Genomic DNA, 19,707 nt, shown 5'->3' with positions numbered 1-19,707 from the left:
ATTTTATATCAAGCCCCAGGATCAAGCTCCTGATGAGCAGGAGAGGGATCACTGCCTTGTGAACAGTGGGCTACAGGTGAGGGCTCATGAATTCTGGGTGAATTTAATTTGTTCACTTTTCACAGTTTTTTTCCCTACCAGGTTTGAACAGGTCCTGCTTCCCCTGAGATATTCTGCCTGATTCAGAAGGGGAAAGGGTACAGATCCGTGGAAACTTCCTCTCACCTGATCAAGCCTTCCCTCCAGATGTCCTGTGTAAGCAGGGTGAACTTACGGCTGAGCTGCCAGAGTTCTTAGTTCTGTGTGGGACACCCAGGAAGAGAGTCTACTTGGCTCTTGTTTTTAAGCGTCAGATGAATCTGAGAACCTGGTGCCTCGGTCTCCCATACTCCCAAGTCTAAGGCTGTAAGTAGAACAGGTCCCTCATCTTGACACTCCAGGTGAGCAGGAATTCCGGACCTGGATTGGCCTAATGCTTCTCCGCTGGCGAACTGGCAGCATGCCTGAGCCCAGGGCTGTTCTCAGGGAGGAACTTGCATCTCGGTCTTGTGAACAGAAAAGGTCCCTGTGGTAAACTCAGCAAAGACACAGAAACACTGGTGTCAGTTTTGTTTTGTGAACATGGGCTTCTTTGGTCTGTGATGATTGATTCACTCTTAAAGCACAGGGAATGGGTGGGAGGGGGGGGCCCTGAGGCAAATGATGTTTTACAAAGTTTTCTTGTGTGAGTGTTGGGGGCAGCAATGTGCCAGCATCTGGGATTCAGGAATAAAAAAGATATCGTCTTGATCCTTGGGGACCTCTGTTCTTTCAAGATTTACTGGAAACCTATGTTATAGCAACTACTATGCGCACTCACGGAGTGCGTTCAGGTGGTGGTCACAGGAGTAAGCAGTGGAGATGGTGTGGTGAGCAGATGCAGTCTCTCCCTTAGGAGGCCCACCCTGCAGTAGGTAGGTGGCCACATAAAATAATATGATCCAGTGTGAAACCTGGGATTGATTCTAAAATATCCAAGGGAAAGGGGGCCACCAGCTGTGAGGGACTCCAGTCCAACAATACAGATTCTCTAACTCAGAGAAATCCAAGACAGCACAGAGGAAGGGAACAGAACTTAGCCTGAGATGGACCTGGGAGTGGGGGTCATGACGTCTATCTCTGAGGTAGGTAAGATCTGCACATTAAATGGTCCTTGAGTGTGACACAGGTCAAATAAATCCTAGGTGGATGCAGCGGTGCTGGCCTGAATCTCACACAGGAGAATGCCACGTTGGGGGTCTCCTTAGGAGATGTAGGGAGATCCTATCTCAAAATTAACAATAAAAGTCAGTGTTAGAATCCTTAGCTAGCATGTCCAGCCCCTGAGTTCAATCCCCAGTACAGAAGGGGGAGAGAGAGAGACAGAGACAGAGAGAGAGAGAGAGAGAGAGAGAGAGAGAGGGAGGAAGGAAGGTAGGCATTGAGGGAGAGAGAAAGGAAGGAAAGAGGAAAGAGGGACACCTTTCAAGATATCACATAAATACTATCTGAAAAAAAAAAACATAAATATGACCCCAGGAGATCAGACTGTTAGCAGACATAAGCTGTCTCCCATGAATGGCTTGGTAGAATAGCCCAGGGATCTAAGAACTTACTATGAACCTTGCCTTCTCTTTGTTTCTGTAACAGTAGGTTCTCTCTGTGAGTTTCCTCTGGGTCCTGATGGTGCTCAACCACCTCAGGCTGTCTCCATCACTGGAGAAAGGAAGCTTTGTGGTATGAGGGTAAGTCGTCTGGCTCCGGTATCAGGTGCTCTAGAGTCTCAGGATGTGAGACCACGGCTCATGCACATTGACCTCAGCTAGCTCAGACACAGTCCAGAATGGAGCAGGACTACCTGCATATCAGCCAGTGGAGAATCTTGGTGATGACAAGGTGTTGAGAGACTAGGAGGTAGAAAGGGATGAGTCAGAGATTGAGTAGGCCCTGGGGAGGGTGTAAAAACTGTGCTGGCCCTGGATGCATAAAGCTTGGAGGAAATGAAAAGTGCCCATGATGAGAATTGTGCATGGATTGAATGGATCCTTAGGACGCAATAAGGTCACACAGAACCATGCTTAGAGGACAAGAAGTAGGATGTGAAATCAAAACAAAGATCAAAGCTTTATGGTCCTCTTTTGGGTACTGAGTCCAGGGAGGTGCACCATAGATAGACATCTCTTCTGAAGACTCTGAAGGGCATGTGGAAACCACATATAGACAACAAGCAAATATAATGCAGAAAAGCTGCAGTGAGAGATAATACAATAAGCCAAGGCAATAGAAAGATGTACTACAGAGACCCAGTAACACTATCCTGTCTGCCCTCATTGTCCAATGAGGGGAGGTGCTAACTCTACTAGGTTGCCCCTCCTCTGCTCTGTTCCACTAGTCCAACATCTCCGTACAAAATGATTTTACTGTCCAGTTGAGGAACATTCTTGGTGACTTTCCACCTTCTGCAGAATAAACCCCAAATCACTAACAGTCCTTCATACACTGGGACTAGTCTCTCTGTACAGTCTAATTTGTTGTATTGTTGCCTTACTCCAAGCACATGCAAGGCAACTATACTTGCTGTCTCCATTCTTCGAAAGCTCTTCCATTCTTCTGTAAAAAAGAATCATCTTTCAATATTTAGCTCACAATCATCTCAGACAGGCAAGTGTATGTATGTTACTGACCCAGTTCATGAAGAAGTCTTTTGTTTTTGTATCATTTCAGGTCACAAGACCCAAATAGCTGCATCTTAATGGTGACCTCATGGTCAATACACACAATGTGACTGAATTCATTTTCCTGGGACTGTCTCCCAACCGGGAGGTGCAGAGGATTTGCTTTGTAATATTTCTGCTCTTGTACGTGGCGATTGTGCTGGGGAATTCCCTCATTGTGCTCACTGTCATGACCAGCAGAAGTATGGGATCCCCCATGTACTTCTTCCTCAGCTACCTGTCCTTCGTGGAGATCTGCTACTCCTTTACTACAGCCCTCAAACTCATCTCAGATCTGCTGGCTGAGAGGAAAACCATACCTTGGTGGGGCTGCATGACACAGCTTTTCTTCGTGCACTTCTTTGGGGGCGCTGAGGTTTTCCTGCTCACAGTGATGGCCTATGACCGCTATGTGGCCATCTGCAAGCCCCTCAACTACACCACCATCATGAACCAGCAGGTGTGTATGGTCCTGGTGGGAATGGCATGGGTGGGAGGCTTTGTGCATTCCCTTTCCCAGATCCTTCTCGTCTCCCACCTGCCCTTCTGTGGCCCCAATGTGATTGACCACTATTTCTGTGATGTGCTCCCCTTGCTCCAACTGGCCTGCTCAGACACTCTCCTCATTGGTCTGCTGATTGTTGCTAATGGGGGGACCCTGTCTGTGATCAGCTTTGTGGTCATTCCACAGGACCCTGTTCCCCTTATGGGAAAGGACATTCTCACAAAGTCGGGGATTATGCTTTCCTTCTCCCCTCATATACGCTTCCATCCAGACTCACCTGCCACTCCCCTGATCCTCACCCTGACCTTGGGAGCCCTGGCATTTCCATATCCCTTGCCATCCCCAGTCCTCTGGAAAGGTGGAACATACCACCCAGACCTTGAAGAACATTCTCACTAACTATCCCTTGAATTACATTTAGATTGGACTAAACTCCTTCCTTTGGCTTTTCTTAGGTTATTGGCTTTTCCAAAGAAGCCACTCAACATCTCCCCATTTGAGCTTCTCTATGGATGGTCCATCTCCCAGCTCAACCCACCACCCTCTGATTCTCCACTACCCCTTGCTCCTTATCTTTTCTGGCCCCTTCTTGCAGGCATTAGGAACTTTCTTTGGCAATACAGTGATGCTATTCTGGTAAAGCCTAGTTCTGCCTCTTCCCCTTCTCCCACTCTGTCTCCTGGTGACCTGGTACTTTTTAGCCCCTCCCCCAACAGGACCCCCTCCTCCTCTCCACAAAATGGACTAGGCCCTATGAGGTCATTCTTACCACTCCCTCGGCGGCCCACCTTGAGGGCATCCCATATTGGGTTCATAACTCTTATTTTCTCCACCCTTTTATACAGTGACACCCACAGGACCTCTTGAACTGCATTCCTCCAAGGCCGGAACCCCAACCTTCCTTTGGTCTCTGAGGACCAGGAGGACACTGAAGAACCATGAGCACCATCCTTCCCTTTTTCATTTTTGCCCTCCTCCCTCATTCGGCACTCACCACCCAGGGGTGCTATTACCAGGAATCATCATCCCAATTTCTAGGAGACTCATAGCAACCTGCTCAAATCACACTAACCATACAATCCCAGCTTGATTCTTTAGCTGCTGTGATTCTGCAGAATTGAAGGGGGCCTTGACCTTCTTACAGCCCAAAAAGGCAGACTTTGTCTGTACCTACAGGAGAAATGCTATTTTCATGTCAATCAATCTGGTATAGAAAAGGACAAGATAAAACATCTACAACAGGACCATGAATGTTGGAAACAACCATTCTCCCCTGCTGAGGGATGGCAGCTAATTAACCTCCTTCTCCAGTGGGCACTTCCTTTCCTGACCCCTCTCCTTGTCATAGGCCTTCTGTTAATGCTTGTCCCCTGCACCGTTAGATTTGTTAAAGATGAGATCAAAAAAAAATCTCTAACCAAACTCTAAACCAGCTTTTGTTATAGGAATACCAATCCTTCATCGAAATTGGGCCACCTGGGACAGACTTCCACCATTACTCAACCTTGGTCGTCATTCCAAGACATCTTGAGCCCCTAATGAGGGATTCAAATGCTGCACCTTCCCAGCAGGAAGCAGTTACAGAAGATTGACTTGCTCCCTGTTTCCCTAAAGGGCCCAATAAAAAACAAAAAAGGGGGGAATAAAAGGTCCTTGCTTAGCATCTGGACAGGGCCATCTTAAGTGAAGGCCCTTTTTAAGGAAAAGGTTTCACTTTCCCACCCCAGGGAATTTCTTGGAAAGGCTCACCACTCCCTCATCCCAACCCAACCCCTAACTGCATGCATTAGGACTCTCTGGGCTCTGATTCCTGAGTCTACCCCATAAAAGTCCCAGAACCCAAGCCTGTTTTGCCTGTCTTGGCTATAGAGAGGTGGCCTTTGTTTGTCAGCTCTGACAAATAAACTCTCTTGTGCATCTCTGCCTGTTCTCCGTCTTTCACCGTGGGGTGAGCAGGCTTCCTCCATCATGTACAGCTGTCATGATGTACCATGTGACCACCGACCCAACAACAAAGCCAGAATTAGACAGGCAGTCAGTGTAGATAGGTAAATCGAGTCAGATCCAAGGAACTTGGAAACTGTCCCACGAGGGATTGAAATGTTGATTCCTTCAGAGCTCTTCCTCCACTCTTATCAAGAACCTGCCCCTGCTCCAACCTGCAGCTAAGGTAGCCTGTCCCAGGAATTGCCCGTCCCTAAAGGGAGCTAGAAAGTTGTTAATTAATGTGTCCTGGGCTGCTCCATCCTGCCCTTCCCCCTTCAGCCCACCTGGTTCCCACCTTTCAGCCATCTCACCCAGTGGGTTAATCAATCCCAGAAGAGAAAATAAAATCAACTTCAAAATCAAACACATTTCACACTTTTAAGCAAACAACCACAGTTTTTATGTCACAATTTTTAAAGGGTAGTTTCCTTAAAACAAACACTTATATACACATATTAAAATTAATCTTCCTTATATTTTTTAAGCCAAAATTTTCAAGGTAGACAATATTTCGGCTGACAGATTATCACAGAAACTTGACTTCTTGACCACATATCACAGAGGTTTTGCATAAATACTTGAGTCTTTCATGTAATTATGTGATAATTTTTGTTTCTGTGTTTATTTCTCTATAAAGAAAAATAGCTACAGGTGGGAAATAATCCTGTCAAACATTGTCCTAAATCTTGAAATGTCTCCTCATAGTTTTCTCCTTAGTCATTAGTGGACACTTTGTTCCAAGGCTGGGTTGACATTTGGGAATAGCACTTGCATAGAGCCCATTCATTTTACAAAGTTCTCGTGGCATCTCTAAAACATGCCACCACACTAAACTTTAAACACACACAGGTGTGGCCAAAGCACTGTAAGGAATCCCCATGTTCTCCACACCGCATTTCAATGCTTATGAATTCAGAGTAAATATGCTTTAGCTATAGCAGGGCATCTCCAGGGCAGTCCTATGGACACTGGGCTGGGTAATCCTTTGCTATGTGGACAGTCCTGGTCTGTAGGATGTGTCACAGCCTCCACGGGCTCTCCCTGCTTCATGTCACCAGCCCCTCCCTCACCAGCCAGCTTGGACAACAGCCAATGGCTCCACAATGGCTCACAATGGCTACCCAGTGACCTCTGGGGTAATAACACCCCTTGATGGGAACCACCCATCTATTCCTCTTCCACACCACAGGCTTTGAGATGTGCTATGTCAGTTTCCCTAAGCCTCAGATCAAACTCTTGAGTACTGTCATTTTATATCAAGCCCCAGGATCAAGCTCCTGATGAGCAGGAGAGGAATCATTGCCTGTGAACAGCACCATACAGGTGAGCGCTCATGAATTCTGGGTGAGTTTAATTTGTTCACATTCCCAATTATTTCATTTTTCCTACTAGATTTATGCAGGTCCACTTCCCCTGAGATATTCTGTCTGATTAGGAAGGGGAAAAGGTACTGATCCCTGGAGATGCCCTCTCACCAGATCCTGCATGCCATCCCCCTAGGTGCCCCTTTAAAACAGCGAGAACTTAAGGCTGAGCTAACAGGGTTCTTTGTTCTCTGTGGAACACCTGGGAGGCAAGTCTACTTGGCTCTTGTTTTGAAGTGTCAGGTGGACCTGGGATGCTGCTACCTCAGTATCTCACATTCTCAAGTCTAAGGCTGTAAGTAGAACAGATCCCTCATCTTGAGACTCTAGGCAAGCAGGAGTTCTGGTACTAGATTGACTCAGTTCTTTTCCATTGGTTAACTGCAACTTGCAGGAACCCAGAGCTGATCTCAGGGAGGAATTTGCATCTGTATCCTAAGAACAGAAAAGGTCCCTGTGGTAAGCTCAGCAAAGTCACAGAAACACTGGGGTCAGTTTTGTTTTCTGAACATGAGTCTTAGATATGTGATGATTGATTTCACTTTTGAAGCAAAGAGAATGGGACCCTGAGGCTCATTGTGTTTTACAAGTTCTCTTGTGTGAGTCCAGAGCTGGTGGCAGTTCTACGCCAGGCTCTGGGATTCAGGAATGGAGACGGTGTGGTTTGGTCCTTGAGGAACTTTGTTCTTTCAATACTGACTGAAAACCTATAAGTCAAGCAAATACTCTGCTTAGAAGGCAGGAAAAAACGTACCCACTGTCACTCACCCCAGGGACACTCACTGAGTGCTACTAGGTGGTGGGGACTGGAGTCAACAGAGGAGATGGAGTGGTGAGAATATACAAAGGCACAAGAAGGATATAGACAGAGTAACACTGTGCTTGGCTGCCCAACATGTTCCAATGAGGGAACTTAGTGACTTTTTAATGTGTCGGCCCTCCTCTGCTCTGTTTCCATTATTACAACCTCAGCACACAAAATGATTTCATTTTCAATTGATAGATATTCTTGATGACTTTACATTTTCTGCAGAATAAACCCCAAAATCCCTAACAGTTCTTTATACACTGGTACTAGTCTCTCTTAATAGGGTGTGGTTCTTGTTGCCTTAACCCTGCCACAAAGCATCTAGAGTTTCTGTCTCCATTCTTTTTTAAAAAAATATTTTAGTTGTAGATGGAAACAATATCTTTATTTTATTTACTTATTTTTATGTGGTGATGAGGACTGAATCCACTGCCTCACCTGTGCTAGATGAGTGCTCTACCAATGAGCTACAACACCAGTCCTCTTCTTTTTTAAATATTTTTTAGCTGTAGAGGGACACAATGTCTTCATTTTATTTATTTACTTTAATGTGGTGCTGAGGATTGAACGTAGTGCTTCACACATGCAAGACAAGAGCTACAACCCCAGACTGTTGTCCCCATTCTTGGAAAGCTCTTCCCATCTACACATCACTAACTCCTCCACATCTTTCAAACCTAGCTCATAAGCATCTTGGATTGGCAAATGTCTGTATGTAACTCACCCAGTTCATGAAGAAGTCTTTTGTTTTCTATCATTTCAAGTCACCACCTAAATTGCTGACTCTTGCTGGTGACCTCATGGCCAATACACACAATGTGACTGAATTCATTCTCTTGGGACTATCTCCCAATCAGGAGGTGCAGAGGATTTGCTTTGTGATTTTTCTGCTCTTGTACATGGCGATTGTCCTGGGGAATTCCCTCATTGTGCTCACTGTCATGACCAGCAGAAGTCTGGGATCCCCCATGTACTTCTTCCTCAGCTACCTGTCCTTCGTGGAGATCTGCTACTCCTCTACTACAGCCCCCAAACTCATCTCAGATCTGCTGGCTGAGAAGAAAACTATACCTTGGTGGGGCTGCATGACACAGCTTTTCTTCATGCACTTCTTTGGGGGTGCTGAGATTTTCCTGCTCACAGTGATGGCCTATGACCGCTATGTGGCCATCTGCAAGCCCCTCAACTACACCACCATCATGAACCAGCAGGTGTGTATGGTCCTGGTGGGAATGGCATGGGTGGGAGGCTTTGTGCATTCCCTTTCCCAGATCCTTCTCGTCTCCCACCTGCCCTTCTGTGGCCCCAATGTGATTGACCACTATTTCTGTGATGTGCTCCCCTTGCTCCAACTGGCCTGCTCAGACACTCTCCTCATTGGTCTGCTGATTGTTGCTAATGGGGGGACCCTGTCTGTGATCAGCTTTGTGGTCCTCTTGGTGTCCTATGCAGTCATCCTGCTTCATCTGAGGACTCGGAGCTCTGAGGGGAGGCGCAAAGCCCTCTCCACCTGTGGGTCCCACATCACCGTGGTCATGTTGTTCTTTGTACCCTGTGTCTTCATCTATCTGAGGCCTTCGACCACTCTGCCTGCAGACAAGATGGTAGCCGTGTTCTACACAGTGGTGACCCCACTCCTCAACCCTGTCATCTACTCCCTGAGAAATGCTGAGGTGAAGAAGGCCATGAGGAGGCTGTGGACCAGGACAATGAAACCAGATGGGACATAGAGGCTGAGTCTTGGTACTGGTCCTTGGCTTTGGAATGATATTGAGTTGCAACTTAAGGGACACAAAGGATGGAAAAGGGTAAATTCTAGAATTACCCAATCTGGTGTCCATCTTCAAATAATGTCCTTATAATCACTTGTAAAATATTTCCTCTTATGGATGTACTGTCTATACCTAGCCATTTTCAGCTGGTTCCAACTTTTAGTACTGCAAGTAACACTCTGTTAAGTATCCTTGAATAGAAATATTTAACCAACTTCTGATTTGGGGACACATTTCTTGGGATGAGTTTACTCTCTTAAAGAGCTTGAAGTGCTTTTGATGCACAGTGTTAAAATGAATTACATGCCTTGTGGAAGGGCTCTCAACAGAATCAAACAGTTATTTGCCGCAGTCCGGCTGCAGCAAACTAACCCGGGGGTGACGAACAACTTGTGTAGATTGATACAGCAGGAGTAGGAGCCGTTTATTGTAAGACAACAGAGGTATTTATACATTCCACACAGCTTATCTTAATTAGCATAAACTAGATACAGCAGTCAAGCAATAAGAAATCTCCACACTTAATGGCTCGCTAGCGTTACTTCACAAACCACTCCCTCTGGCATTTTGCCAGGTGCCATCCAGACTTGTTTACAGACCTTAACATTAACCACTCCCCCTGGCAAAATACCAGGCACCATCCTGACTTGTTTACAGACTATAACAGTTATTAATTATTAGCTTGTTGAGGAATAAGATTTTCTACCATCTCAAAGTACCCCCTAACAATACATTTGGGATGATGCAACTTTATAGGCCCCCCTTACACCATTGCCCGAAGTTAACTCTGCCAGAAAGGAGATGAACTGATGTACTGTTCCTCCGGTCCTGGTGCACTGAGGAGACACACAACATCAGTACTGTGGTATTCCTCCCCAAACTGTCCATCCTTAGTCAAATATGAAAACTCATCGGGGAAACCCAAACTAAGAACAGTCTGCCAAATGACCGCCCCTCATGCTTCAAAAATGGGAGGACAAAGAAAGATTGAAGGATTCTGCCACATGAAAGGCTGGAGACAAAGGAATACAACATGAGATCCTCGATCACATCCTGTATTAGGTAAAGGCCATGAGTAGACAAAACTCCTTAGATAATCTAATTGTATTAATGCTAATCTGTTGATTTTGAAAATTATGCTGCGTTTATCCCAGACAATGTCCTTGGATTTAGAAATCATTCATGGAGGTTTCTGAAGATAAAGAATTACCATATTAGCAATTTTCAAACATTATAGAAAAATATTTTTTGTATGTATCTACTCTGTACAATACACTGCTTAGCTATGCACATACACAGTGAAATTATTAATACTGTAAAACAAAGTAATATGCCCATGACCTTCCGTAGTTAGCTTTTTCTGTAGTAAGAATACTTAACATCTAAGCTCTTAGCACATAAATCTTCTTAACTATAGTTTTCATGCTTTAAGTAGATCCTAGACTTACTCATGGTACATAAATGCAGGTTTGTATCCTTTGGCATACATCTCCTTATTTGCATTCTATGAGAAAAAAATGTATCTGTCTTTTGTCTATATGTCTATCTACTTATTGAGAGAATGATAAACAAAATGTGTAAAAATCCTAATACTGGAGAATTGCATTAAGGAATAACAAATTATTCTTTGTAACTTAACAAGTTTTTAAAAGTTAAATTATTTTACAATAAAATATTTTAAATGTTTTTCAAATTATACACACATTGTTGCCTAATTTGCATTTCTCTGATTTTTTGTGAAGATAGTTGTTTTCTTTTTAATTGGCTTTGACTCTTATTTTTATATTATTCAACTTATTCCCAGATCTGCAATACAAAAAGCCCAGTAAAATATTCTCAATGTTTAAAATTTTACATTTCTATTCATTTTTCTATTTATTCCATTCTGTTTGAATATTATTTTACACCATTAGTGTATTATATATTTTCATTGAAAAATTACTTTCATTTTTATTTAATTTTGTGCAAAAGTAATATATTCATAAAGTTTAAAATATAAAAGCTACATGTACAAAAAATTTTATTCTTTATTTAATATTTCTTCTTTGCCCTTATTCTCTTTTCTTTTTCTAGTGTCCTATATTTCTTGCAGAGTCTATTTAAGTAAATACCTATACTACTATATATGTTTTTATTTATCTCTACTGGAGAAGGCAAGACATTAATACAAAATTTTCTTGAAACAAACAAAAATAGAGGTAAAAGATAGCAAAATATATGAAACACAGAAAAAGCAGTACCTAGAGGGAGGTTTGTAGCACTAAATGTGCACATGAACAAATACAAAGATTTCCAGTAACCAACCTAACAATGCACCTCAGGACTTAGAAAAACAAGAATGAAACAAACTCAAAATTGGTGGAAGGAAATAAAAAACAGCGGAGCAGAAATAAATGAAATCAAGACTAAAAAATACAAGACATCAAAATGAATAGTTGGTTTTCTGAGATCAAATGAGCAAACCTAATTAAAGATGAAAAAGGAAACATTACAACTGATAGTACAGAAAAACAAAGGATCCTAGAACTTACTATAAATAATTATACTCTAGAAAATTATTAAAATGATTACATGTATAATATACTATTCAGATGTCCCAGATTGTTTGTGACCAGTAATTTATTCCTTTCTTCCTGTTTAATAATTCTCTAGAGTATAATTACTTATGAGGGGTGGGAGGGAAAGGGAGGGGCAGGGGGTTAGCAATGATGGTGGAATGTGATAGACATCATTATCCAAAGCACATGTATGAAGACACGAATTGGTGTCAACATACTTTATATACAACCAGAGATATGAAAAACCGTGCTGTATATGTGTAATAATAATTATAATGCATTCTGCTGTCATTTATTTTTTAAAAAATCAATAAAAATAAATTAAAATAAATAAAAATAAATTAAAATAAAATAAAAATAAATGAATAGTATTTTAAACTGGTGTTGTATATATACGTTTTTTTCTTCTTTTTCCTCCAATTTTTACTATTTTAACATCCTTTATTTTTCATAATACATACGTGTGTTTGTTTTACGTACTCTGCTGTCTTCCCATGTACTTATCTACCCAAAATTACTTCCTGTCTATTCTCCTGCTACAAACACTCTTCATTAGATTTCTCTTTCATACTTCCTAAGATCTACTAACTCTATATCCTCACATCCTGCCTCCTCAGCTTATCATCCTATGCCTCACTACGTTCACTGTCCACCATCAGAAACTGTAAAACTTTTTACAAACCAACCTATTTTATTATAGATAATAATAAAATTCAATATTTTTGTACATTGTGACCAAACTGTAAACATCTTAATAATAATGAATTTTTTATAGGTGGTACGTTGTTTATAGTGGGATCTATTAACATTGTACTTCCCCACAAAGGAGAGGTGTTAAAACCCTACAGGAGCACTATTAACCTATAGGTAAAAATGATCATGCCTCAGACCCACAGCACTAGAAGGGAAGACACACAAGCAACATGAAAAGATAAGGGAAGAAAGTGCCCCAAACAAATCAAGATATCACATTATTAGAATCCATGGCTAGCACAGCAGAAGAAATTACAGAGAAGGAGTTCAGGATGTACATGATTTACATGAATTAAGGGATGATATAAGAGAGCAAATACAAGCAGCAAAAGATCACTTCACCAAAGAGCTACATAAACAAATACAGGAAGTAAAAGTTTCCTTCAATAAGGAGATAGAGGTTCTTTAAAAAAAAAAAAAAAAAAAACAGAAATCCTTGAAATGAAAGAAACAATAAACCAGATTAAAAGTTCAATTTAAAGCATCACAAACAGATTAGATCACTTGGAAGACAGGACCTCAGACAATGAAGACAAAATATATAATCTTGAAAAGAATGGAGACCACACAGTGAAAATGGTAGGAAACTTAACAGGACACCCATAGCCCAAGAGTTAATAACAAGAATCAACAAATGGGACTTACTTAAACTAAAAAGTTTTTTCTCAGCAAGAGAGACAATAAGAGAGGTAAATAGGGAGCCTACATCATGGGAACAAATTTTTACTCCTCACACTTCAGATAGAGCCCTAATATCCAGAGTATACAAAGAACTCAAAAATTAGACAATAAGATAACAAATAACCCAATCAACAAATGGGCCAAGGACCTGAATAGACACTTCTCAGAGGAGGACATACAATCAATCAACAAGTACATGAAAAAATGATCACCATCTCTAGCAGTCAGAGAAATGCAAATCAAAACCACCCTAAGATACCATCTCACTCCAGTAAGATTGGCAGCCATTCTGAAGTCAAACAACAAGTGCTGGCGAGGATTTGGGGAAAAGGGTACTCTTGTACATTGCTGGTGGGACTGCAAATTGGTGAGGCCAATTTGGAAAACAGTATGGAGATTCCTGGGAAAGCTGGGAATGGAACCAACATTTGACCCAGCTATTGCCCTTCTCGGACTATTCCCTGAAGACCTTAAAAGAGCGTACTACAGGGATACTGCCACATCGATGTTCATAACATTACAATTCACAATAGCTAGACTGTAGAACCAACCCAGATGCCCTTCAATAGATGAATGGATAAAAAAAAAAGGTGGTATTTATACACCATGGAGTATTACGCAGCACTAAAAAATGACAAAATCATGGAATTTGCAGGGAAATGGATGGCACTAGAGCACATTATGCTAAGTGAAGCTAGCCAATCCCTAAAAAACAAATGCCAAATGACTTCTTTGATATAATGAGAGCAACTAAGAACAGAGCAGGGAGGAAGAGCAGGAGGTAAAGATTAACATTAAACAGAGACATGAGGTGGGAGGGAAAGGGAGAGAAAAGGGAAATTGCATGGAAATGGAAGGAGACCCTCATTGTTATACAAAATTACATATAAGAGGTTGTGAGGGGAATGGGAAAATAAACAAGGAGAGAAATGAATTACAGTAGATGGGGTAGAGAGAGAAGATGGGAGGGGAGGGGAGGGGGGATAGTAGAGGATAGGAAAGGTAGCAGAATACAACAGTTACTAATATGGCATTATGTAAAAATGTGGATGTGTAACCGATGTGATTCTGCAATCTGTATTTGGGATAAAATTGGGAGTTCATAACCCACTTGAATCTAATGTATGAAATATGATATGTCCAGAGCTTTGTAATGTTTTGAACAACCAATAAAAAAAGAAAGAAAATGGTAGGAAACCATGAGCAGAACATTCAAGAAATATGGGATAGCATTTAAAAAAAAACAAAGTTAGGAGTTATTGGGATAGAGAAAAGCATAGAGTTCCAAACCAAAGGAATGAACAATCTATTCAATGAAATAAAATCAGAAAACTTCCCAAACATGAAGAATGAATTAGAAATCCAAATTCAAAAAGCCTACAGGACACCAAATATATAAAATCACAACAGATCCACACCAGCACATTATAATGAAAATGCCCAACATACAGAATAAGGAGAGAATATTAAAAGCCATTAGAGAACAGAATCAGATTACATATAGAGGGAAACCAATTAGAATAACTGCAGATTTTCCAATCCATGCCCTGAAAGCTAGAAGATCCTGGAACAACATTATCAATCTCTGAAATAAAATGGATGCCAACCAAGAATCTTGTATCCAGCAAAATTAAGCTTTAGATTTGATGATGAAATAAAAACTTCCCATGATAAACAAAAGTTAAAGGAATTTACAGCTAGAAAACCGGCACTGCAAAACATCTTCGGCAAAATATTCCATGAAGAATAATTAAAAAGCAACAATAAAAATCAGCAGAGGGAGGTATTCCACTACAGGAAAAACCAATAAAAGGAGAAACCAAGTCAACTTAAATACCAAAACAAACAAAAAGTGCTGGGAATACAAACTATGTCTCAATAATAACCCTGAATGTTAGTGGCCTAACATTCAATCAAAAGACATAGGATACCAGATTGGATTTAAAAAGACCCAACAATATGCTGCCCCCAGGAGACTCATCTGATAGGAAAAGACATACACAGGTGAAAGGTTGAGAAAAATCATACCACTCATATGGAGTGTGGAAGCAAGCAGGGGCTTCCATCCTCGTGTCAAAGTAGACTTCAAGCCAAAGTTAATCAAAAGGGATAAAGAAAGACATTTCATACTGCTCAAGAGAACCATACACCAACAAGGCATAACAATTACAAACATATATGCCCCAAACAATGGACCATCTTAGTTCATCAAACAAACTCTTCTCAAGTTCAAGAGTCAAATAGACCACAACACAATAATTCTGGGTGACTTTAACACACCTCTCTCACCACTGGATAGATTTTCCCAACAAAAACTGAACAAAGAAACTATAGAACTCAATAATACAATCAATAATTTTGACTTAACTGACATGTATAGAACATTTCATCCCTCAACAAGTGAATGCACTTTCTTCTCAGCAGCACATGGATCCTTCTCTAAAACAGACCATATAATATGCCACAAAGCAACTCTTAGCAAATACAAAAAAAGTAGAGATACTACCCTGCATTTTACCAGATCATAATGGAGTGAAATTAGAGATCAATGACAAAATAAAAGATAAAATTTACTCCAACACCTGGAGACTAAAAAATATGCTACTGAATAAACAATGGGTTGCAAAAGACATCAAGGAGGAGATATAAAAATTCTTAGAGGTAAATGAGAACAATGATACAACATATAGAAATCTCTAGGACACTATGACGGCAGTACTAGGAGGAAAGTTCATTGCATGGAGTTCATTCCTTAAAAGAAGAAAAAGTCAACAAATAAATGACCTAACAGTACATCTCAAAGCCCTAGAAAAAGAACAAATCCACACCAAAAGCAGTAGAAGAGGGGAAATAATTAAAATCAGACCTGAAATCAATGAAATTGGGGGAAAAAAGAAAGAAAGAAACCTGTTGAAAAAAACCGACAAAATAAAAATCTGGTTCTTTGAAAAAATAAATAAAATTGACAAACCCTTAGCTATGCTAACAAAGAGAAGAAGAGGGGAAAACTCAAATTACTAACATACGTGATAAAAAGGTAATATCACAACAGATACTACAGAAATACAGAAGATAATTAGAAATTATTTTGAAAACTTGTACTCCAATAAAGTAGAAAATACTGAAGCCATCCACAACTTCTTAAGTCATATTATTTGCCCAAATTGAATCAGGATAATATACACAATTTAAACATACCAATATCAAGCAATGAAATTGAAGACATCATCTGAAAGGGAAATAAGGAAAACTACCCCATTTACAATAGACTCAAAAAAAAATAAAATACTGGGAAATCAACTTAATGAAAGAGGTGAAAGACCTATACAATGAAAACTACAGACCCATATCTTTAGGTACAGAACCCTAAAGAAAGAAATCAAAGAAGACCTTAGAAGATGGAAATATCTACCTTGTTCTTGGATAAGCAGAATTAATATTATCAAAATGATCTTACTACCAAAAGCACTATACAGATTTAATGCAATTCCAATCAAAATTCCATTGGCATTCCTCATAGAAATAGAAAAGGCAGTCATGAAATTCATCTGGAAAAATAAGAGACCCAGAATAGCTAAAGCAATCCTTAGCAAGCAGAGTGAAGCAGGTGGCATCACTATACCAGACCTTAAACTATAGTACAGAGCAATAGTAACAAAAACAGCATGGTATTGGCACCAAAATAGACTCGTAGATCAATGGTACTGAATAAAGAACACAGACACCCACAAAATTACAATTATATTAGACAAAGACGCCAAAAACATACATTGGAGAAAAGAGCCTATTCAACAAATGGTGCTGGAAAAACTGGAAATCCATATGCAACAAAATGCAAGTTAGCACATCCACTTTGGAAAACAGTATGGAGAAAAAAACTAAGAAAAAAAAAACAAAATAGAATCATACTAACAGGTGTGCAGCTGCTTGTTGAAGTGGGTGATGTGGCGGAGTATGGGATACAACAGAGGAAGAGACCTAGAGAGACCCAGCTCTTTTGGATAATGGAATAGTGGGTGAAAGAGAGTGACCAGCACCAGCTAAACAGCATCATGGCAGGAGGAAGGGAATGTCCCCTCAGTGAGGACACAGGTGCCTACATTTGCCCTGCCTCACTGTGCACAGCCTAGAAAGCTCCGGAGAGGATCTTTGCTTAGGGAGCTCTGTGTTCCTAAACAAAGACTGTTAATAAGCTGCAGCACCAGGCTCTGCCCCATCCTTGGAGTGCACAGCTCAAAAAGATTCTAAATGAATCTGCCTGGCGAATTCCATATTCCACACTAGCTCATTCCAACACAGAGAGAGGATAAGTGACAAATCCCTGTCACTTATCACCTGGCAAGCACCACAGTGGAATGAATCAGGGGGTAAATGGCCCCTAACACTCACTCTGTCCATGAGATGCACAGCCTGAGACCCAGAGGAAAGCTTTTCTCAGAATAGGTTGGGAAAATCTGCCCCCCAACCCCACTTCAGTATCTCAACAGGGAGACAGAGTTACCTTAGATTACCTTAGATTAGGTAGAGGGAAATGAGGGGAGGTGGGGACCGGAGGGGATGTGGGGATGGGAAGGACAGTAGAATGAAGCAGACATCATTACTTTATGTGTATGACCGATATGATTCCACAACATGTACACTCAGAAAAATTGGAAATTATATCCTGCCTATGTATTATATATCAAAGTGCATAAATGCATTCTACTGTCATATATAACTAAGTAAAACAAATTTAAAAATTAAAAAGTTTAAAAAAAAAGATATTGGCACAAACAATGATTTCCTGGATATGATTCCAATTTCTCAAGAAACAAAGCAAGAATTGACCAATGGATACCATCAAGTTAAGAAGCTTCTGCACAGCAAAGAAAACAGTGAACAAAGTATAGAGAAACCCAACACAATGGGAAAAAAAAAATCTTTGCTAGATATTCACCTGACAGGATTAATACCCAGAATATAGGAAGAAATCAAAAAATTTAACAAGAAAAAACAAGCAACCCAATCAAAATTGGGCCTTGAGTAGACACTTCTCAAAAGAAGGTTCCATCTGTCTTTCTCACCGGGGAAACCAAATCTGCACATGAGTAAGGAACTATCATCACAGCCTGCATCCTAAAGTCTTAGCCTGCTTTAATGCAGGCAGGGAACCAAAGAAGAGAACAGAGACTACTTTTATTCTGCTTAGTTTGAGACCAAATGTTTTAAAATATGCATTATCAGAATTTAAAAGCATAAGACATAGAAGAGAGGTTACATTACAGTAAACATCTACTTTTTAAAACATTAAATTCCTGTTTTGTACCACATAGTATGCAAGGCACTCAAAGTCAGTTAAGTAACAGAAAGGAAACAAATGTTTACCCAAAACAAAGGAATGAATTGCCAAGAAGTGCTTGAAAGCTTTCAAGGTGGAACCAAGGTCTATTCTGAATAGCACTACAGAACAGAAAGACCAGTGGGTGGACAGAGAGTCAATAAGAGACAAAATTAAGGACCCACATTAATGTTGATCAGACTGATAGCTAATGTTTATTGAGCACCATGTTCTCTGGACCGTGGTTTTTTACTGTTCTTTTTAGTTACACATGACAATAGAATTCATTTTGAAATAATTATACAAGCATGGAATATAATTTGTTCTCATTCACTTCCCAGGTCTTTCCCTTTCCCTCCCCTCTTCCCTCTCCCTGTTCCCTTCCTTCTGTTCTACTGATCTTTCTGCTATTTATTGTTTGTTTGTTTGTTTTTAATCAGTGTCTTATGGAGGTACATGATGGTGAGACTCACTGTGGTATACTCACATAGGCACATAGGAATGTGAGATCCGGTTCATTCCACTGTCTTTCCCTATCCCAGGCTCCCTTCCGTTCATTCCCCCTTTTCTACTCCATTGTACCATGTCCTTTTCTAAAAGCATCACATGTATTATTTTAATCAGGCTTTTTATTGCTGTGACCTAACTACCTGAAAAGAACAATTAGAGAAGGAAAAACTTATTTTGTCTCATGGTTTCAGAGGTCTCAGTTCACAGTCAGCTGACTCCAGAGCTCTGGGCCCAAGCTGAGACAGCATATCATGGTGGAAGAGCATGGCAGAGGAAAGCAGCTCAGGACACGGCAACAAGAAGCAGAAAGAGAGCTTCACTCACCAGGAACAAAATATAAACCTGAAAGTCGTGTCCTCGATGACCTACCTCCTCCAGCCCTACCCTACCTATCTACAGTCACCACCCAGCTAATCCACATCCCTGGATTAATTCATTCATTAGGTTGCAACTCTCATAATATAATAATTTTACCTCCAAAACTTCTTGCATCATCTCATACATGAGCTTTTGGGGGATACCTCATATCTAAACCATAACATGTATGTCATATAATATTCAGAATAATCTTCTGGAGATTTTTTATTGCTACTGAGCAACAATATAGTCGATCATAAAAGTTAAGTGGCTAGGATCTTGGGTTGTGACTGACAGGCAATTGGAACCACCTAATAAAATTTTGGAGCCTGAGCTCTTACAATTTTAACAAGAGAGAAATGCT

The 19,707-nt window shown here is 40.7% G+C and overlaps 2 protein-coding genes across 2 annotated transcripts; both read left to right on the top strand.

Moving 5' to 3' along the window:
* Positions 1–2,781: 2,781 nt before the first annotated feature.
* LOC143389969 (olfactory receptor 4X2-like) lies at positions 2,782–3,636 on the top strand. Its single transcript, XM_076842657.2, has one exon. The coding sequence runs from the start codon at positions 2,782–2,784 to the stop codon at positions 3,634–3,636; it is 855 nt and encodes a 284-aa protein (XP_076698772.2).
* A 4,559-nt stretch (positions 3,637–8,195) lies between these two features.
* On the top strand, positions 8,196–14,362 carry LOC143389959 (olfactory receptor 4X2-like). The gene is made up of 2 exons (XM_076842653.2): positions 8,196–9,097; positions 14,335–14,362. The coding sequence occupies exons 1-2, from the start codon at positions 8,196–8,198 to the stop codon at positions 14,360–14,362; spliced, it is 930 nt and encodes a 309-aa protein (XP_076698768.2).
* Positions 14,363–19,707: the final 5,345 nt, after the last annotated feature.

Source organism: Callospermophilus lateralis, chromosome 2 (genome assembly GCF_048772815.1).
Source record: "Callospermophilus lateralis isolate mCalLat2 chromosome 2, mCalLat2.hap1, whole genome shotgun sequence".
NCBI classification, from domain to species: domain Eukaryota; kingdom Metazoa; phylum Chordata; class Mammalia; order Rodentia; family Sciuridae; genus Callospermophilus; species Callospermophilus lateralis.
This window is presented reverse-complemented; position numbering and strand designations above follow the sequence as displayed.

Bases quoted from the DNA above. Each gene is read 5' to 3' on its own strand.
- LOC143389969 (XM_076842657.2), top strand. From the start codon at position 2,782: ATGGTCAATACACACAATGTGACTGAATTCATTTTCCTGGGACTGTCT.
- LOC143389959 (XM_076842653.2), top strand. From the start codon at position 8,196: ATGGCCAATACACACAATGTGACTGAATTCATTCTCTTGGGACTATCT. The intron at 9,098-14,334 runs CAGGACAATGAA...CAACCAATAAAA, and splicing joins GCCATGAGGAGGCTGTGGAC to AAAGAAAGAAAATGGTAGGA.